General features: G+C 41.8%; 1 protein-coding gene across 1 annotated transcript in view; it reads left to right on the top strand.

The window, feature by feature from the left end:
* Positions 1-22,244, top strand: part of CHSY1 (chondroitin sulfate synthase 1) — a 75,065-nt gene that overhangs the window by 10,083 nt on the left and 42,738 nt on the right. Inside the window, exon 2 of the mRNA XM_024232462.3 lies at positions 5,524-6,019. Within this exon, the coding sequence (XP_024088230.1) occupies positions 5,524-6,019 (496 nt within the window). The remainder of the gene's footprint in view (positions 1-5,523; positions 6,020-22,244) is intronic.

Raw genomic sequence — 22,244 nt, 5'->3', positions numbered from 1 at the left:
AGGTGCCTGTAATCCCAGCTACTCGGGAGGCTGAGGCAGGAGAATCGTTTGAACCCAGGAGACGGAGGTTGCAGTGAAATCACGCCATTGCACTCCAGCCTGGGCGACAGGGCCAGACTCCGTCTCAGAAAACAAAAAAAGACTATTAAATCCTTTCTGGTTTTCCCATCCAAAAATAACCACGGTGAATACTTTGGGGGTGGAGTTGTACGTTATTTTATTTTTGTATATGTACTTTTGTTCCCTTGGTAAGCCACATATATACTGTTGCCTGCTTTTTAAACTTACCCATATATTATGAATATTTACCGAGGACAAGAGTCATGCTATAGATGCAGTTTTGTACAGAAGTGTATTTTATGTAGTTTTTCTTAAAACAACACTGAATAGAAATGGAGACTATGATATTAACCCATTTATGCCTAGAGTTCCATTATTGGAACGCTAAGCTTGTGGGAGTTATTTATATCCTGCTCAAGGTCATCACTAAGGTCTGATTTTTTTCCACACACAAAAATCGCAACCTCCGACATAAATGGGTTAAGTCCTAACCAGCAAAGGCATTCCTTAGCTAAGCTAACACTGGTCCAGCTGAATTACTTAACTGTGATTTAACTCAGTGTAGGAATAGCGTTTAGAAACCTAGATTGATGGAAGATTCACTTGGCACTCTCAAGTTTCAGCTGTCTTATCTGGGCTTAAGCAAGAGTTGGATATCAGTTCGTTGAAAATGAGCTTTTTCTGGCAAGTCCTCTGCAAACGTTTTGTCGTTTCAATTAAGTGAGAGTTCTTTGCTCCCTGTAACACATTTGTTGATGGCAAAGCTGACGTTTGCTTATGAAAATGAAGGAACTGGACCTGTTGATATTGCAGAAGAGGGGACAGCTTGCTTCTTTGGGAGCATTCCCTTCAATTATTTGAAATTATTAATGCACCCCCTCCTCCTTCCTCAAGATGGTGGTGAATCACGATTGATGTTCCAGAACTCGTTCACTTTGTGGAGCTCTTTAAGTTAAAGGACCCTAATTGAAAAGATGATAATTTCTTAAGATTGGAGGGTTTACAAAGATTTGACATTGAGAGATTTCCCTCAAACCAACCACCAGTCATTTAGAACAGAAAAGGACAACATGAGGTTTTTCCCTGAGTTACCTAAAAAGGAACAGATAATAATTGGGTGGAGTTACCATAAAACTGTAGGGTTGAGGTTAGACTGTTTTTAAAATTAATTGGTTTCTCTTCTTGGGCAAATTACACCGTTTCAAGTCACAGTTGAGGCATTAGTTGCGTACGTGCTGGTTGTACTGCTGGGGCCTCCTTCACTGTGTTCTTCCTGGTGGGGCACACGGGAAGCAGGGCCAAACTAAAATGAAGTTTCATCCTCAGTCTAATAGGAAAGTTTCTCGTGTTCTACAGCAAAAATACTTGTGAAATTTAAAGTTAGACTTCTTTCCTGTAGCATTGTCTGAAGTTGATAGTAAAACAGGATTTCAGTACATAGCTTGAGGCTCAGGTTTTTAGCCAGAAATGTAAGAAGGATTTTCCACATTACCTTTGCTCTGTGTGCTGCTGAGACTGACTAGTCCATGTGGAGCCCACACTTTCCTGTCTTCCGTACTTTTTCTTTCACTACCTTATTTGATTTGCAAACTCTTGTCCTCCTTAATAATAAGTCATACTTACATAGTGCCAGGCAGGCTTCTAAGCTGGTTATAGAGAACTCATTTAACCCTCACAGCAACCCCCGTTTACAGATAAGGAAACTGAGTCACAGAGTAACTTGTCCAAAGTGGAGCTGGGATTCTCACCCCATGGCCTGATTCCAGAGCCAGCTCTTGACTGTGATGCTGTAGATTGCCTCCTTAGTTGGTTGTTCTTTGAAGGCAGGAATTGTCTTACCCACCCCATCTCCCAAATAACATTATAGTGTTTTAGTATTTTCATGGCTTTCTAGGTTGAAAATTTCTCAAAGATACAAGAAAGAAATGATTTCTGACCTTTTGCAAACACATGCGGCACCATTAAGTCACTTACTGTACACGAGTGGGAAGTATTCAGTCCACACATTTATTGATCTCTATAATGTGCCAAGCACTGAAATTATTTACATTTTCAAAGAATTGTTGTGACTGCCAAATGAAAAACATTTCTCTATAAAGAGAGCATTATCAGGGGGGTCATTGCACTATAATTTTGTCCTTACTAACTTCCCAAGGCTGGAGGAGTTCTGAGAAGTTATCTCCCCTCCACATGTCACCACATCAGAAGACTATGTATAGCTTGTCACACATTCACACATTGTCGCATTTGCAAAAGGACTTGTCCCTTTGTAGGTGGGATTGGTTTTTCTTTAAATTAATTGCCACATCTCTATGTTTATTCTACACCCTTTTTCTTCAGGAGCATATCCTTTGTGAAAATGGAGTGCAGTACCTGGAACAGTATCTGTTAATAACCGTGGAATGAATGAATGGGCTGAATTTGTTTTTTGTTGTTATTGTTGTTCTTTGTTAATGAGTTGTTTACGTGGCATAAGAATACAGGTCCATCTTAAATCCATAGGCACTAAGGGAAAACATTAACAACACCATCTTATATCCATTCTGTGATTTTGACATCTCAGAAATTAGGATGCATTTTATAGTTACTGGCATCCTGGGATTATGATTGGCAGTATTTTTTTAATTTGTTGATAGATAAAACAATGGTGCATCTTCCAGTTAACATCCTAAATTTGATGGAAAAAGGTATATATTTAATCCTTGCACTTTTTGAGAGGCGTGTTGGCAGAAAGTTGAATTCCATCGAATTTTGCCTCTACTTGAAAGAGATACATTCGAAGTTGTTTTGTATTCCTCATATTTGGGTTTGGAAGAGAAATAAAAGCCAGTCATTTGTTTTCCAAGTACTTCATTGTAAATTCTTTTTAAAATTACAAAAGTAAAATGTTTAGAATCTCAGTTTTGCAAGATGAAAAAAGTTCTGGAAATGGGTAGTGGTGATGGTTTCACAACACTCAACGCTGCTGAACTTTACATTTAGAAATGGTTAAGATGGTAAGTTTTATGTATATTTTATCACAATTTTTTTTAAAAAAAATAAGTAATATGATACTTATGCAGTTGTCCTTCAATATAGAGATGCATAGAATAAAAAGTGAAAGTCACCTTTGTCCACACACATTCCAGCTCCTCCCAGTTTTCCTCCTTGTGTACCTCTTCCCCAGAGATTTGGTGTGTATCTTTTCAGATATTTCTCTCCTAAGTCTTTCCCTTAAAGATGTGTGGGGTTTTCATTGATCCTTCAAGTAATTTTTCACTATAATGAATACACTTGTAACAGGTAAAATAAAAAATATTTGAGAGAACATCATTTGATAACTGCTTTTTTGATTTTAGGATTAAATTTACTATTTTATTTATTCTCCATGATACATTTTTCTTGGAAGTAGTCTGTATAAATGAATTATTGTAGCCAAACAACTTTAGATCTTAATACAGAACGTGAAGAAAGTAGGAGGGAAAGTGCGACATGACAGCCTTCCATTAGCTGCTCAGCAGAAGGAGCCTTTACGTGGTTTCCTTGCCACTCATCTTCCCTCTGTTGATGGGCAACCGTTGTCTCTTGAACCCGGGTCTGGGCTGCTGCAGTAGTTTACTCGGTGGTCTTCCTGTGTCCACTCGGGCTTCCTTCCGCCCTCTTCTCCATTCCTAGGGGGTTCAAAATGTGTGGGCCTTAATCTTGTCTTCTGCCGCGTTCCCTCTAGAGGCTTCGTGTGGCTCTTGCAGCATAGAGGCCTGCATCTCTAGTGTGCTCTGCCAGGCCCTGCACATTTGCCTCTGTTTTTTGTTTGTTTGGTTGGTTGGTTGTTTGTTTTGAGATGGAGTCTTGCTCTTTTGTCCGGGCTGGAGTGCAGTGGTGCGATCTCGGCTCATTGCAACCTCTGCCTCCCGGGTTCAAGCAATTCTCCTGCCTCAGCCTCCTGAGTAGCTGGGATTACAGGTGCATGCCACCATGCCCGGCTAAATTTTGTATTTTTTTTTTTTTTTAGTAGAGATGGGATTTCACCATGTTGGCCAGGCTGGTCTTGAACTCCTGACCTTGTGATCTGCCTGCCTCAGCCTCCCAAAGTGCTGGGATTACAGGCATGAGCCACTGCGCCCGGCCACATTTGCCTCTGTATTAGTCCATTCTCACACTGCTGATAAAGACATACCAAAATAGGTAATTTATAAAGAAACAGGGTTTTTAAAATTATTTTATTTATTTATTTATTTTTGAGACGGAGTCTTGCTCTGTCGCCCAGGCTGGAGGGCAGTGGCACGATCTCAGCTCACTGCAAGCTCCGCCTTCCGGGTTCCCGCCATTCTCCCACCTCAGCTTCACGAGTAGCTGGGACCACAGGCGCCGCCACCACGCCCGGCTCATTTTGTTTTTGTATTTTTAGTAGAGACGGGGTTTCACCGTATTAGCCAGGATGGTCTCGATCTCCTGACCTCATGATCTGCCCTCCTCGGCCTCCCAAAGTGCTGGGATTACAGGCGTGAGCCACCGCGCCCGGCCCAGAAACAGAGGTTGAATGGACTCACAGTTCCACGTAGCTGGGGAGGCCTCACAGTCATGCTGGAAAGTGAAAGGCACGTCTTATTTGGTGGCAGGCAAGAGAGAATGAGAGCCAAGAAAAAGGGAAACCCCTTGTAAAACCATGAGATCTCATGAGACTCACTCCTGACCGTGAGAACGGTGTGGGGGAAACTGCCCCCGTGATCCACTTACCTTCCTCTGGGTCCCTCCCGCAACATGTGGGAATTGTGGGAGCTATCATTCAAGATGAGATTTGGGTGGGGACACAGCCAAATTGTATCAGCCTTCTTCCTCGCCTCATGACAGCGCTCTCGTGCCCTGCATTCCTTGATGTTTACCCTGTTTCAGGGGAAGGCTCCCTGTTCTGTTGATCTAGCTCATGTCCTGTGCTCTGCCCTTTGGGAGTACTTCTCTTAGTTCATAATAATATGTACATTAGTCTCATTATTCTGAAAAGTGTCTGTCTCTCCTGATGTCCTCTCTATGACTTGGGCACCACGTTTTTGTTCACTACCGCATCCCTTTAGCTTAGCACATACTTGGCACTTGGTTCAAAGAAAATTTTTTGAGTGAACCATTTGATTTTGTTTTTTGTTTTATAGAGGTGAGAAGTTTTTAGGTAGGGAGTTGATAGTATCACAAAATTAATCTGTATACCCAGACCTTGGTCCCCTGGCAGTTTGGTTTTCAGCCATAACTAAAACTTAGGTATCCTAGAACAGTTTTAACACTTCTTCATTTTTTGTTGGGGTTCTTTTGAAAATTAGTTTAGACTTTGCAATACCCGGTAACTTGGCCTTTCATTAAGAGGAACCAAGCAGGCCAAGTAGCTTTTTATCATTCCACTGGACACGGCGATACAAGATGAGCAGATACATGAATTCCTGAAAATCAGCTTGAAATAAAGTGTTCTCTAACCGATATTTATTTTAATTCCAGAACATGGTCCAAGACAATTCCTGGGAAAGTTCAGTTCTTCTCAAGTGAGGGTTCTGACACATCTATACCAATTCCAATAGTGCCACTACGGGGTGTGGACGACTCCTACCCGCCCCAGAAGAAGTCCTTCATGATGCTCAAGTACATGCACGACCACTACTTGGACAAGTATGAATGGTTCATGAGAGCAGATGATGACGTGTACATCAAAGGAGACCGTCTGGAGAACTTCCTGAGGAGTCTGAATAGCAGCGAGCCCCTCTTTCTTGGGCAGACAGGCCTGGGCACCACGGAAGAAATGGGAAAACTGGCCCTCGAGCCTGGTGAGAACTTCTGCATGGGGGGGCCTGGCGTGATCATGAGCCGGGAGGTGCTTCGGAGAATGGTGCCGCACATTGGCAAGTGTCTCCGGGAGATGTACACCACCCATGAGGACGTGGAGGTGGGAAGATGTGTCCGGAGGTTTGCAGGGGTGCAGTGTGTCTGGTCTTACGAGGTAAGAACAGAATTCTTTACCATGGGAAAAACTTAATTTTGTCAATTTTGTCATTAGTTCTAGCGTATCATAGGAAACTAGAGATGATATCCTCTTCGAGGGTTAAAGTTGGTATTATTCTACATTTTTAGCCTTAGATTAAAAAAAAAAATTCAGTTCCCCTTTATTGCCTTTCCTTGGCTTTGAGCGCGTATCTTCTGTACTTTTTTCCCCCAGAGAGAGTCTTGCTTTGTCTCCCAGGCTGGAGTGCAGTGGCACCAATTTGGCTTACTGCAGCCTCTGCCTCCTGGGTTCAAGCAATTCTCCTGCCTCAGCCTCCTGAGTAGCTAGGATTACAGGCGCCACCACGCTAGGCTAATTTTTGTATTCTTAGTAGAGACGAGGTTTCACCATGCTGGCCAGGCTGGTCTCAAACTCTTGACCTTGTGATCTGCCTGCCTCAGCCTCCCAAAGTGCTGGGATTGCAGGCGTGAGCCACTGCGCTCGGCTCTTCCATACTTTTGTCCTAATGCTTAGTTAATAAATAATGGCATTTGGGGCCTAAAGAAAAGATAATGGGTTGCCGATGGTCACAGTGATATTTTCTTGATTATCCAGAAAATCGTCTTGTCTGACTTCTGCTGATTCCACAGATGTAATTGCGAGAATGTAGGATATTTCCCTATTTGTTTTTGCAAAGGCCTGGCTCTTCTCATCTGGTCATAATGACCTACACAGATTAGAAACTTACATGTTTTGAATTTATAAAAGGAATTATGATGTAAAAAAGCCAATAGCATTTGACTTCGCATTTGTTGTGTACCTTGACTTTTCAGATAGTTACTTTAATCTGTGAGTTTACAATATAGTTGTTGCTTTCAGAATAGTTGTCAATGCAGCTCCTGAGTTACCGTGACACATAAATGAAATTTGCCAAAGGAAGTCCACTTGTAGATGTTTTCTCTGTAGCAGTTCTAGAGAAGATCAGTTGGCTTTGGACTTTCCTCTGTTGTTACTGGCAACAGAGGACTTTCCTCTATTGTTACTGCTCCCTTTGCCTGCAGTTTGCAGAATCTGATATCAGTTAATGGTGAAAAAAATTATTTAGGTTGTGTTGTCTTTAGGTTGATAAACTCCTGGCAGTTGTGAGGAGCAGGGGGAATTGCTGGATCTTTTGCCTAAGAAAAAGAATCCACTTTCTAATATGAACTGTTAGCTTTTTTCTGAACTAATTTTCTAAACCACTTACTTGAGTGAAAGAGCAGTATTCTTGCCTGTACTTGTCCACCCCCAGACTTACTTTTAAATGTCTGCTAATCACTCGTACTTTTTTTTTTGTTTGAACTTTAGGGAAGTGGACATTTTCAAGCATACAGGGAGTGGTCCTGTAATTTTTAATTACAAAGTCACAAAGATACATTTTAAGTCCTAAATGTGATCTTGAGTGAACTCTTCAATCCCTGTGTGCCTTACACTATCCCCCCAACCCCAGCACTTAGGGGACAGCTCACTGGGCCTACGGGATCTCTCTGTTGTCATGGATTTTTGCAGCGAGGAAAGCTGTTTGAGGGTTTCACGCTGTTTTAAGCAGAATACAGCTGGCAATATTTCTGCATTTTTCCCCATCCTAATTAAGTAGTTATAACCTTGACACATTTCATTATGGTTAAAATATGTAACACGTTGTATATTTTGGAACACTTTCTCCTGACCGTCATCTCTGAGAAGACAGCCTTCTTGCTGGATTCACAGAAGACAGACCTTCTTTTGGGAGAGAATTTTTAAAAGTATGTCTTAGTGTGGTCGCGCTGTTATATACTGCTGGACAGACACCAACAGAGCCAGTCTCTTGAGTTTGATCAAGAACATGGGTTTAGCGTTAATGCCAAGATGTAGTTAGAAAGTGTCATCCTGGGGCTGCAGGGCTAGGAGGCCATTTTGGAGGTGGTTTTCCTCTGACATGAGGTAATTACAAAAGGTTTCTGATGACCTGCGAAGGGGTGCATGGAATGATCCTGTCTGGACACTTGGAGCCCCCTCTTAGGCTTGGTGCATCCTGTCAGTGGCCTCATCAGCTAAAGGGACCTGGTTGGTGAGGAGGCCTCCTCCCTGTGTGGTTCCCTGTCTCCCTGCCTTGGGAGGTGGGTCAGGGACAGCAGCAGCAAGGCTGTCCCTGGGAGTGTGGTTATTGGGCCTGCTGCCGCTCTGTATTTCTTTAAATGCCCTGTGGTTGACAGAGCTTTGACTGACTGCTGCAGGCTTCTCCTCGGGCTTGTGCCACAGGGTCCTCCCCCCTGCAGTGCCCAGAGCTCTCTTTTTCTCTTCTGTGAGCTGCCTTGCCTGTCCATAGTGTTGGCCCATCTGTCTGCTGAAATGTTGTCTGTCTTACGGTTTTGTTGAAGTGCTTTATTCTGGATAGAGTATCTTTTCTCAGACTGTGACTTATCTTTTCACCTTAATTGTGGGATTTTTATTGTACACGAATTGTGAATCTAAGTGCAATCTAATGCATCATTCTTTTCCTTTACGGTTTATGCTTTTGTGTTTAAGAAATTCTTCCCTTCCTTAGGTCATGAATATTTTTTCTCCTGTATGTTTTCTTATATGTTTAAAGTGTTTCCTTTCACGTGTAGTTCTTCATTATAATTTTAAGAATTCATCTATTGGAACACTTGCCATTTTATTAGACCTTTGATTTCTATTTTTTTTTCTTTTTCTTTTTATAAAGCTTTAAGTGCTTCTAACCTAAGTTGTTATTAGGTTTATCATTGTGTTCACCACTCAGTTAAGATTAATCCTTCGTGTGGATGAGGAACTTTTATTAAACTTCCTGTAAATCTAGTTTCCCCATTAAGGCTCACATTATGGGAAATTATTGAGGTGGAGTCTTATGTTAAAGACAATTACGTTAAGCTTTGGGACTTGGAAGGTACTTATTTTGCCCTATTATAAGCCTAGCCAGAAGGTACAGGGTTTTTTTGGCAAGTAGAAATAATACCTTGGGATAACACTTAGGTAATTAAAATGACTTGTGAGGAACAACTGTCAAAATCAAAGTCTAGATTCATTTCTAAACTTGTTTTGATAATTATTGGTGGTTATTAATAAATAGCCTTGAGAACTGTGTTTGGAAATAACGTTAAACTCAGAGAAGTCACAGGAGAGTGATAGCTTAGGCCTTGAGGCTGGAGAAGAGCTGAGAGGAGCTCAGCTCCTGGTTCCCTTGCCACATGGTGTCAGCAATATTGACTCAACTCAGGTGAGGTGCTTTTGAGAATTATTATTGAAAAATTTGAAATAGGAATTCATTTTATCAAGGCAAATATATGAAAAGCTATACTACTCTTAAGAGGGAACAAAAAGAAAATTGACTTAAGTAACCTATTCATTTTGTCTTTAACTTTCAAGTTGACGTGTACTATACCTATGGAAAAGTGCGTAGGTCGTAAGTGTAGAGCTCAGTGCATTTTCACAGACTGCACGCAGGCAACCAGTAGATCTTTCTTTTATTGTTTTCTCATATTTGACTAGGGGTGAAGGTGTAGACAGTAATCATTATTAATGAAATTTGGAGATAGGCAAAGGTGGATTTGACAACTTTAAAATATTAATTGTTTTTAATAGCCAATATTGTCGCGTGGCTCAAAATTCAGAAGTGCAAAGGGCATGTAGGAATAGTCTTCCTTCCTCTGCCTCCAGCCCCTGGGCTTCTGCTGTGAATTAGCCACCATGGTGCCTCAGGTTTCCTGTGTATCGTATCACATACAAACAATTAAGTTTCTACTTCTCTCCCCATTTACACGAATGGTAGCATAATACCTACTATCTATGTCTTGGAAGATTTCCCATTTGGTAAATAAAAGAACTTCGTCTTTTTGATGACATTCAGGCTGACATTCAGGCTGTTTCGAGTTCTTTCAGCAGTGTTTCCAGGCGGTCATTTAGCCCAAGGCTCCCCAACCTTTTTCACATCATGACATTGACTCAATTCACTTACGCTGAGGAGCCTGCCTCCAAGGGCTGCTGTTACCCCAATCCCTAGCTCCTGTCCCCTCCACCACCCCTACAGCCCCATACCACTCTAGGCCTGGAAGGTTTGTTGTCTGGGCACACGTGGAACTTGTTCATGTTACACCCACACACCAAAATACACCAGTTATGAAGCTCCGAGTTAGCCAGTGAGTAGTTGTTAAGGGTTCATTAATGACCTCAGAACTGCCCTCTGAATTGGTAGGGAAATTGCAAAAGATTGAAACATGAATGGCCACCTTTTTCTCCCTCAAGGACTTCAGAGTAGTTGAGGAGACAAAGACCATATGTTCATGAAACAGTTGAAGAGAAATTAAAAATATGAAACCTGTGATACTGATTTTAAATATTGAAACTTGTGATACTGATTTTAAATATAAAACAGTACAGAGAAGGCTGAAATGGATAATGTTCTTTTTATGGGGAGGCATATATCATCAAGGGAAATTGGAGTTTGCAGCAAAATGTGTAAAAAGATAAAATCTTCCTTGTTAGTCTGTCTTATAAAGGAACGTTGAACATCCATATACCAGAAGCCTGGGGTATTTTTCCCTTTAATAATAGAAGAAATAATGTCTCTTTTTTAAAAAATATTGACACATTATAATTGTACATATTTATGGAGTATGGTTTAATGTATTCATGTATATGTTGTATAATGATCAAATCAGGAAGGTTGACATGTCCATCACCTCATGAGAGGTTTTTGAATGTTCTCTCCACAAATAAATAATTTTTCTTGACTTTGGGTTGTCGTGGAGATGATTTGTTTTCCAGTAGTTCCTTCCTCACTCATTTAGGCTGCCCGTTAAACTTGCAGGCCTGAGAACCAGGCAGACCGTCAGTGGCTAGATGTCCCAAAGAGTGAGCACTAATGCTGCATGTTCTATCCATTATCAAAAGTGGGGTATTAGGGTCAGGCGTGGTGGCTCAGCACTTTGGGAGGCCAGGGTGGGTGGATCACCTGAGGTCAGGAGTTCAAGACCAGCCTGGCCAACATGGTGAAACCTTGTCTCTACTAAAAATACAAAAATTAGCCGGGCATGGTGGCGGGCGCCTGTAGTCCTAGTTACTCTGGAGGCTGAGGCAGGAGAATCACTTGAACCTGGGGAGCAGAGGTTGAAGTGAGCCGAGATCACACCACGTCACTCCAGCCTGGGCAAAGAGCAAAACTCCATCTCAAAAAAAAAAAACAACAAAAAAAAAACAGTGGGATATTGAAGTCTCTAATATCATCATCATTATTTTTGAGGCAGAGTCTCACTCTGTCACCCAGGCTGGAGTGCAGTGGCATGACCTCAGCTCACTGCAACCTCTGCTTCCTTGGTTCAAGCGATTCTCGGCCTCAGTCTCCTGAGTACCTGGGATTACAGGAGTATGCCACCATGCCCAGCTAAATTCTGTATTTTTATTAGGGATGGGGTTTCACCATGTTGACCAGGCTGGTCTTGAACTCCTGGCCTCAAGTGATCTGCCTGCTTCAGCGTCCCAGAATGCTGGGATCACAGGTGTGAGCCACTGTACCTAGTCAGAAGTCTCTAATGTTATTGTTGAATTGTCTATTTCTTCCTTCAGTTCTGTCAGGTTTTTCTCCTTTTATTTCAGGGCCGTGTTTTGGGATGTATATATGTTTATATTTGTTATACCTGCTTGATGCATAGACACTTTTATCATTATAAAATTCCTTCTTTGTCTCTAGTAACAATTTTTGTCTGAAGTCTATTCTGTCTGATATTAGTATAATGACTCCAGCTTTCTTGGTTACCATTTGCATGGTATATCTTTTTTCATCCTTTTACTTTCAACTTGTTTGTGTCTTTGAATGTAAAGTGTGTCTCTCATGAAGACAGCATATAGTTGGATCATTTAAAAAATTCATTCTGCCAATATTGCCTCATAATTGGGGTATTTAATTAATTTGCATTTAATATAATTACTGATAGAGGAGGACTTATGTCTGCCATTTTTCTGTTTTCTGTATGTCATATCTTTGTTTTTCTGTTATTCCAGTACTACCTTTTTTATTACCTAGTGTACCATCTTAATTCCTTTTTCATTTCTTTTACTGTATTTTTTAGTAGTCGCCTTGGGGATGAACATCTTACCTGATAATTTAGTTCTGATTAATACCAACTTAATAACAATAGTAAACACAAGATTTGCTCATGTGTAGCTGTGTTGTCTCCTCTCTTTGTGCTGTTGTGGTCAAATAAATTATATCTTTATGCATTGTATGCCAGTCAACAGAGATTTATAATAATTGCTTTATGTACTTGTCTTTTAAATCAGATCAGAGAAAAAAGGAATTACAAATAAAAAAATGCATTTATACCCTTTTTTACCTATGTAGTTACCCTTATGGGGCTTCTTATTCATGCCTATTTGAGTTACTGTATAATGTTCTTTCATTTCAGCTTGAAAGACTTCCTTTAATATTTTTCATAGAGCAAGTTTGCTAGAGATGAATTCTGTTTGTTTCTCTTGGAATGTCCTAATTTCTCCTTCACTTTTTTCCTAATTTCTCCTTCACTTTTGAAGGAAATCTTTCTTGGATATAGAATTCTTAGTTGCCAATCTTTTTTTCTTTCATCACTTTGAATGGATGCTTTCTGGCCTTCATGGTTTCTGATTAGAAATCAGTTGTTAATCTTATTGAAGATCCTTTGTATGTCATGAGTTGCTTTTCTTGCTACTCTTAAGATTCTCTTTGGCTTTCAACAGTTTGATTAGGATGTGTCTAGGTGATCCCTTTGAGTTTATCATACTTGGAGTTTGTTGTGTCTCTTGGATATGTAGTTTGTTTTTCATCAAATTTGGAGATTTTTCACTTATTATTTCTTGAGTATTTCTGCCCCTTTCTCTCTGTTTCTGTTTTCCTTTGGAATGCCCGTCATGCTGTGTTCTACTCATTTTTATTCCTGTTTTCTTTCTCTTTCTCACACCAGATAATTGCAATGGCCTATTTTCAGTTTCATGGATTCTTTCTTCTGCCTGTTCGACTCTGTTGTGATATTTTCGTTTCAGATATTGTACTTTTCAACTCCATAATTTCTGTTTGGCTCATTAAAAATACAAATAATTTCTGTCTCCGTATTGCCTGGTTTTCCCCCCTTTGTATGGGCCATACTTTCTTGTTTCTTTGATACCTTATAATTTTTTTTTGGAAACTGGACATTTACTTACTATTATTTAAATGTGACAACTCTTGAAATCACATTCTGCCCCTTCTTCAGGTATGTTATTGCTGGGTTTTGTTGTTTGTTTAGTGTCTTTTCAGAACCACTTCCGTACAGTGTATTTTTTTTGTATGTGGCCACGGAAGTCTCTACATGATTTGCTTAGTGCTTAGCTAATGACTGGACAGAGATTTCCTTAGATGCCTGGAGCTAAAAAGTTTCTGACTCTGCTGAGGGGCTACGTATACCTGTTGGTGCTTGCCCTGAACACTCACCAGGCGTTTGACAACCCTGCCTTAACCTTCCCTTAACTACTTAACTTGCTTGTGCAGAGAGCTTAGGGCCTTCGTGGATCTTTGCTGAACCTGCCCCACCCCCACACATGCATGTGGCCTTGTGGATTCCCAGGAGTAATATATTGAAGCTTTTTCAAAACCCCATATCGCATCTTACTCCCTGCTTTTCTTTTTAAGCTTTTTATTTAGCCTGTTTTTTTTTGTTTGTTCCCCCCCCAACCCCACTGCGTTTATGGTTAGCCATCTCCCTTGGGCAGTGCTGTATTCAACAACTGCCTGTGATTGTTTTTGACCAGCCTCCTTTCCCCTTCCAAGAAGCTGTTTACGATGTTTACGATAGGAAAATTCTGAGTCAGGTCAAATAAAGGTCTTCCAGGGGACCACTTGATAGGTCAGATAATGACAGTTCTTTGGGAATGGGGCTTTGAAGGAGCTCCAGCCCCTCTTTGACCCCTCTAGTGGCTTCCAAGCTGCTGGTTTTTGCTGTGATTGTAGACTGTTGTTTTTCAAGGCTAGGGTAGAAACCAGGCTGGAAATAGGGCAAATTAAAATGCTACCAAGCTTACTGTTATCAAAATTTTTGTCTTTTTCTTGCATAAATACTATCTGGATTACTGCAAATCTTTAATATCCAGAGTCCTGAAAAGGTTGCCTCTGCCCATTTTTGTCAGTGTTCGCTTTACTTTCAGGGCAGACAGAATTTTTGGAGGTCTTCACTTTGCCATTTTCACTGATGTCACCTAAGAGCATCCATTATGGGGACTTAGCGCCACAGCTTAAATTTTGCTTTTTATAATTAGATGAATTACGCTGAGTGTCACCTTATACTCTGTTTAAGAAGTCAGGGTATTGTGCTCTAAAAATTAGAAAGACTTCCAACCAATTAGTGACTATTCACATCCATTCATTTCAAAAATAAATTTTGGACATCTGTAGCAAGACACTGTGCTAGCTGGGGACACAACAGTGCAGAAAGCCAAGACCATGGTCTCCTATATGCTGGTGGAGCTAGGTGGGGTGCAGTGAGAGACAGCACAGAGGAGTATGAGTGGTATGTTTAGGACATAGCACAGTGGCCAGCATGAGTGGAGTGACGAGGCAGAGTGGGGCGAAGGGTAAGGCCAGACAGCACCAGAGTTGAGGGAAGGCAGGGAATGCTGAGGACATTGGTTTGGGCGCAAATAGGCCTGAATTGAATCATGGTGCTTCATTCATTCAGCTTTGTTCTTCACTAGCTGTGTGGTCTTGGGCAGCGAGTTACCTGACTCCCCTGAACCTTAATTTCCTTAAAGATGGGGTGAGGGTAGAAATTGTCTACATTATAGGGTCGTTCCAAGGATAAATTGAGATGGTGCATGTTACCTATTACCATAGCTCATGTTTGGGACAGGTGAGTGCTTGCTTGTGAAATGTGAGGGCTACCGGAAACTATCCTCAAGTATCTGAAAAGCAAAGCCCTTCAGAACTCATTCCCTGAGACCACCACATAGGTTTTGATCTATATAAACAAATACTTGAATATGCTTTTTATTAACATTGTAGTCTTGGAATCTCATGTTTTTGTTTTTACAATTTAGGGAAGACTATTTTGACAGAACCAATCATAGTTTACCTAAAATGGATGTGTTAGTTGCTTTGGATCTGTGATTATTTTGTTGGCAAAACAAACCTTCTCCAGGTACATGAACATCTCTGAAATGGTTTCACCATTGGGTATATCAGAGTCCTGTGATTGTGGGAGCCTGTTAGCACATTCTCAGGAGGTGGGATCGACATATCATTTTCTTTATCTTAAGGCATAGCACAGTGGCATTTCCTGTATACATTTGAAGAGACTGAGATCACAGCTGTTATCACCTCAGTTCCCATAATAGAACTGGCGTGTTAGTCCGTTCTCGCACTGCTATAAGGAAATACCTGAGACTGGGTAATTTATAAAGAAAAGAGGTTTAATTGGCTGGTGGTTCAGTAAGCTGTACAGGAAGCATAGCACAGGCATCTGCTTGGCTTCTGGGAGACTTCAAGGAGCTTTTACTCATGGTGGAAGGCAAAGGGGGAGCAGACATCTCACGTGGCACAAGTGAGAGCAAGGGGAGGGGGGTGGTACACGTGTTTAAACAACCGGATCTTGTAAAGAACTAACTCACTGTTAGGAGGACAGCACCACAGCTAAACCATCCATGAGGGATCCACCTCCCACCAGGGTCCAGTTCCTCCCACTGGGACCCACCTCCAACACTGGAGATGACATTTCAACATGAGATATGGGAGGGGACAAATATCCAAACTATATCAGCGGCAATCTGCTTTTTAAAACGTATATCAATATTCGAAGCATTTTGAGATAGGAATAAAACAAGGCTCGGCAGTGGCTCACGCCTGTAATCCCAGCACCAAGGTGGGAGAACCACTTGAGCCCAGGAGTTCAAGACCAGCCTGGGCAACATAGTAAGACCCTGTATCTGCCAAAAAAAAAAAAAAAAAAATATATATATATATATATATATATATATATATATATATATTAGCTGGGTATTTTGTTGCACGCGTGTGGTCCTAGCTACTTTGGAGGTGAGGTGGGAAGATGGCTTGAGCCTGGAAGGTTGAGGCTGCAGGGAGCTGTGACTATGCCACTGCACACCAAGGCAGAATACTGTAAGCTGTACGGGAAAGCAGGGGGTGGGTGCCTGGATCAATTAGAGCAGGCAGGATGAGTTGGGGAGCGGTGGGAGGCACTCTCGTTGCCTGGGCCACGCCCTTCTGTAAAGGTGGCTGGGTTTCTGGACTGTTCCAACCAATCACGAAGGCATCCTTTCACATTTTTAAGAGGTCTTAAGATGGCATCAGCAAAGCTTTTGAGTCTTTAGTTCTAACATTTAATCATCTTTATTGAACTAATAAGACTCTCTGGTGTTTGAAAAGGAACAGGTGAGGGAACAAAGGTGCAGCTGGATCTGATGGTGGCAGTGTTGATAGGATGTAGGGAGAGAGTGTTGTCTGGGACAGGAAAATCTGAGGTAAAGTGTAAGGTTTAGAAGTGTAAGTCAGTGTGTGTGTGGACGTCAAGTATTAGCATTGCCTGTGGGTCTTAGACGAGGTGGGAGTTTCTTAGAGGCAGACCGTCTGCAAGAGAATCACTTGAGGTGCTTGCTAATGGGCAAATTTCTAGGCCCCGGACTTGGCAGGTGGAGTCCAGTGATCTGCGCTGTTTACAGGCTTCTCTGGTGAATCTTATAATTGCTAGTGTTTAAGAACCGTCATTGCCATTTATACTCTTAAAACATTTCTTATGATGTAGTGATGTTAGGGATGTGTGGAAACTGAAGTTATGTTTTTGTTAATTGACATCATCCCATTTAGCCCTGGGTCTTTCTAGTAAGTAACTTTTATAAAGTCAGGTTAGTGGGAGGCCAGACTTGGCACACAAATGCCCCAGTCATATGTTTGATAGGTTAATGCTTTATATATATGTATTCTTTTCCTTTCTTCTCTCCTCTGAGCCATGTTACTGGCAATGAGTTGCATAACCAGATGCAGTAATGTGTTACTTAATGACAGGGATGCATTCTGAGAAGTATATCCTCAGGTGATTTTGTTGTATAAACATCAGAGCACTTACACAAGCCTAGATGGTACAGCCTCCAACACACCTAGGCTGTATGGTGTAGCCTGCGGCTCCTAGGCTACAAACCTGTACAGCATGTTACTGTGCTGAATACTGTAGGCAACTGTAACACAATGGTAAGTGTTTGTATTTCTGAACATATCACAACATATGAAAGGTACAGTGAAAATAAGGTGTTACAATCTTATGGGACCACAGTCTAAGGGGTCAGTTGTTGACTGAGACATCGTTACAGGGGCCAGGACTGTAAAAGTGAGCAGATGAGTGGTCAGCACTAAATCCTGAGTCCCAATGTGGAAGTACTCTGTATTGGATGAGATGATGAAAACAAAGAGCTTTTGGTGGGGGGTTAAACTGACAAACACCTTAAAGCTAAAACTATATGATATTTTAAAACATCTTTTGTTTCTGTAATTGATGATTTCACAAATGTTCATGTGGTCTGGTTATAAGCCTTCTTAAGCCTCAGCTTTTGTTAGTTGCCATGAACTGTAACTCCAGATTTATTTATCGAACAAATTATAGTTTAAAGAAAGTAGTTGGCCGGGCATGGTGGCTCACACCTGTAATCCTAGCACTTTGGGAGGCCGAGGTAGGTGGATCACCTGAGATTAGGAGTTCGAGACCAGCCTGGCCAACATGGCGAAACCCTGTCTCTACTAAAAATACAAAAAATTAGCTGGGCGTGGTGGTGCATGCCTGTAATCCCAGCTACTCGGGAGGCTGAGGCAGGAGAACACTTGAACCTGGGGGGCAGAGGTTGAAGTGAGCCCAGATCGCGCCACTACACTACAGCCTGGGCAAAGAGCAAAACTCTGTCTCAAATAAAGTAGTTAACAAAGTATTTGTTAATCACTGTGGCGGTTTTAATGCTCATTTTAAAGTCTTTGATAATCTTCCTCCTGGAAGTGGAGCTTAATTTCCCTCCTCTTGACTGTGGAGGGACAGGGTGACTCGAGTCTCCTGAATGGAGTGGAGAATGGGAATCTGGTGGACACTACCTTGACATCACAGTGGTGGGTCACATTCGTATCAGGTACTCCCCCAACATGATGGCATGAGAAAGACACATCACCTCTGCATAGTCTTCCCCAAATCCACAACCCCACTTTCATCAGGAGAAAACTTCAGACAAACCCAAGGGGTGGGATTTTCCGCAAGATACTTGACCCGCAAGATACTTTTGTTCTTCAAAAGTGTCAAGGTCACGAAAAGCAAGGAAAGACAGGGAAACTGTCTCACAGGTTAGAGGTGACCAAGGAGATGGGATTAATAAATGTACTGTGGGGCCCTAGATTGGAAGAGAAAAAGGACATTAGTGGGAAAACTGGTGAAATCTGAATAAAGTCTACACTTTAGGTAATAGTGTACACGTGTATCAGTTTCTTAGTTTTGCTATGTGTAGCATAGTTAAGTGAGATGTTAACATCAGAAGAAGCGGGGTGAAGCTGTGGGAATTCTCTCTGCCATCTTTACAATTCTTCTTTAAATCTAAAATCGTCTTGAAGTACAAAGTGGCTAGAACCAAGAGATAATTGGACACAAAAGTGATGTCGCTGTCTCTGCCTCTGTATCCTGATAGCTTCTCCATGCTGAGGGGAGACTAGGCAAAGCAATAGAAGACTGGATCCTCTGTGACTCTTAAGTGGCTATTGTGCAGGATGTGATTTTTAGCTTATTGACTTCTAAGAACTCTCACACAGAAAGGTCTTTGTGTGTGAGGGCCGTAGACTTCTAACCCTTACAAAGAGCTTATCAGTTGAGCAAGCTTATAATGTGCTGTGTTATTACTGTGTTATTACTGTAAAAAATTTGTAATGGTACCATTACAGCAAAACGTTTCCCTGGCTAAAAAGATCTTTCAGCGTTCACTCAGCAATTTAACGCTCGGGCTTGCTGACATCATCTTGGTTAACCCTGTAGTGTTTGGCTTCTGTGTTTTCTCTCATTGAACTCTTGCAGGGATTTAAAAAAAAAAAAAAAGTACAAAGCTATTTTCTTTGATGTCTAGCACTTATTTCCACAGCCTTTTCTTAAGAAAAAAAAAAAAAAAACTCCCTGTGACAGAAAAATACTATAGGTGCTAGTTTTTCTTTCACATATGTTAACATGTCTGTGCCGTCTCCTGGAACAGGTACACTGGTTTTAAAGACAAAACTTTTATTTAAAATGATGTGGTTTATTTAAGGCAGAAAGTTGAGTACGGTTTCATTCATTTTTACCACCCGAGGAATGCCTGTTTGCTTTTTAGGTGCTTATATATTGATTCTGTAATCATTTAGAATTCTGGTTACTTTATTAGGGTAAAGTGAGCATGGATATTGAATATCCCAGATAATACAAACTTAATTTTTAAAACTTTGTTTATATATATATATAGAGGGAGAGAGAGAGAGACTGAGAGACTCTCAACCTAGTGTGCAGTGGGGCAAGCTTGGCTCCTCCCGGGTTCAAGAGATTCTTGTGCCTCAGCGTCCTGAGTAGCCAGAATTACAGGCACACCCCAGCACACTTGGCTAATTGTTGTTGTTGTTGTTTTTAGTAGAGAGGATTTTGCCACGTTGGCCAGGCTGCTCTTGAACTCCTGACCTCAAGTGATCCGCCCACCTCGGCCTCCCAAAGTGCTGGGATTACAGGCGTGAGCCACCGCACCCAGCCTGTTAATATATATTTTTAAAAAATTGTCTGTGTACCTGCATGTGACAGGCCCTGCTCTAGGCATAGGGGCTGCCACAGTGAACCCAGCAAAGCTCCTATTCTCTCAATGCATTTGTTTCTCTATGGGGATGTCAGAAAATAAGGAGACAAATAAATAAATAATGGCAGGTGGCACTGAGTCTGCGGAAATACAAGCGTGATAAGGCAGTCAACTGATGGAGGGACGGGGCTGCTCGTCCAGCTGAGAGAGTGAGAGGCAAACCATGGTCATATCTGGGAAAGGACCTTTTGAGCAGTTCAAGCAGAGGGAATGGGCGTGCAGAGGCCCTGAGGCAGTGGGATATGTACATGACTAAGAAAACACGGAAGTGAGTTGTTAGAGCACGTGAGTGAGAGGGCAGTGTCCTGTGAGGCCTGTCCCCTTCTGTGATAAGAACATTGAGGGTTACAGTCAGTGAGCTGAGAGGGCCCTGAGAGTTGGGGCAGACGAGCCTCCATTTCCAGAGGGTCCCTCTGCTAAGCTCATGGAGAGGCAGCTGCAGAGTTGGAGCAGGGAGGTTGGTTGGGCGAGGGAAAGGGACTGGGACCAGGTGACTGGTGAGAAGTGGTTGGATGGTGGATAAATGGATAAATTTTGCAGGTAGAGTTGATAGGATGTAGGGAGAGAGACAGGTTGCCTGAGCAGTTGAATTCCCAGGGAACTCACAGGGATAGGGTTCCTGGTAAAGGGGAAGACTTGGGAAGTTCAGGCTTGATATACAAATACCATCCACAGCATATTGATGGTATTTAAGTACACGAGGAGTTAGGGAGATAGAGGCAGGGTCTGAGGGCTGAGCCTTGAGGCTCCAGTGGGTTAGAGGTCAGAGATGAGGGGGCACCAGCTGAGGAGACTGAGCAGGGGAGGCAAATGAAATAGGAGGAAACTTTGATTTACGTTTGCTTAGTTTGCACTTGCAATGCTTGAACACTCACCATTTGGGTACTTATTACATTAATAGTTGACTTGGAAGGCAGGTATTTGGGAGATTCTTATCAAAAGTGAATATTATGTTTAAAAAGAGAATCCTAGGCTGGGCACAGTGGCTCATGCTTATAATCCCAGCACTTTGGGAGGCCGAGGCGGGCGGATCACCTGAGGTCAGGAGTTGAAGACCAGCCTGGCCAACGTGGAGAAACCCCCTCACAACATTAGCCGGGCATGGTGGCACATGCCTGTAATCCCAGCTACTTGCGAGGCTGAGGCAGGAGAATTGCTTGAACTTGGGAGGTGGAGGTTGCTGTGAGCCAAGATCACGCCATTGCACTCCAGCCTGGGCAAAACAAGAGCGAAACTCCATCTCCAAAAAAAAAAAAAAAGAGAATCTTCTGGTATGGGTGGACGAGGACGGGGTATGTGCTGGCATAACAATGGGAAACTTTTTTCTCTGCTGATGACTGGTGTACGAGACAGTACTTGAAAATAATAAACCTCAATGGCAGCCTGAGAACCAGTGGACCACAGACGGCTGGTGGTCAGCACCTGGGCAGAGCTGAGTGGTGTTTGTTTGGAGAAGTAAGCTGTGGAGTGTGGGCCCTGTGTTACAGAGGTTTTATTTACCATGAAATTTGACGTTTGCTTATATTGATTTAAAAACGTATGATTTGTTTATTTTTAAAAAGGTAATCCACCCCTCCCTACCATGGAACTGGATGCACCCTCATGAAGCTGCTTCATACCTTTACCAGCTGCATGGAAATGTATCTGGGCCTCAGCCTTTGTTTTGTAGTCTGCAGTCCATCAACTTTAAGAGACTGAATGCTATTGATCACTTGGTGATCTAAGCCTTTTGTAATATTTAAGATTTCTAACTGGACACTTACCTTGGCAGAAATCACTATTAATTTCAGGAGGCAATTATAATTGAACATTGATTCGGTTAAGCCTTTGTAATAAATAGATTTTTTTGGAGGAGGATGAGGTTTAAGGTTATCTTATACTTTTGGTGTAGAGAGAAACCCCATTTAAACTGCATTCTTCTAAGCCTCTGCTTCAGTTCTTCCCTAAAACAGGATTATTTAACCTTGTCCAAGGTTGTACTGCTTGTAAAGAGATAGATTCAGAGTTTTAATCCAGGCAGGTTGACTGTAGAGCCTGCAGTTTGAACTCTAATGATCACATTTTCTTTTTCTGTATGATACTGCACTGTACCTTTTTATTGTAAATACCGCCAGTATTTGTTTGAAAAGAACCAATAAAGTTGAAATGTTGAGAATTTTTGACAAAGGGAAAATTTTCATGGTTCTTACATTTCTTCATTTGGTGGGATACTTTTAGTATACTCATATGTTTAACAGTATATTCAAGTGACAGCTGTTGGACCTCATAGAGGGATTTGTTTTTGAGGCAAGGTCTTGCTCTGTCACCCTGGCCGGCATGACTGTAGCTCAGTGCAGCCTCAAACTCGGGCTCAAACAGTCCT

This window comes from Pongo abelii, chromosome 16, assembly GCF_028885655.2.
Source record: "Pongo abelii isolate AG06213 chromosome 16, NHGRI_mPonAbe1-v2.0_pri, whole genome shotgun sequence".
Taxonomy (NCBI): Eukaryota; Metazoa; Chordata; class Mammalia; order Primates; family Hominidae; genus Pongo; species Pongo abelii.
This window is presented reverse-complemented; position numbering and strand designations above follow the sequence as displayed.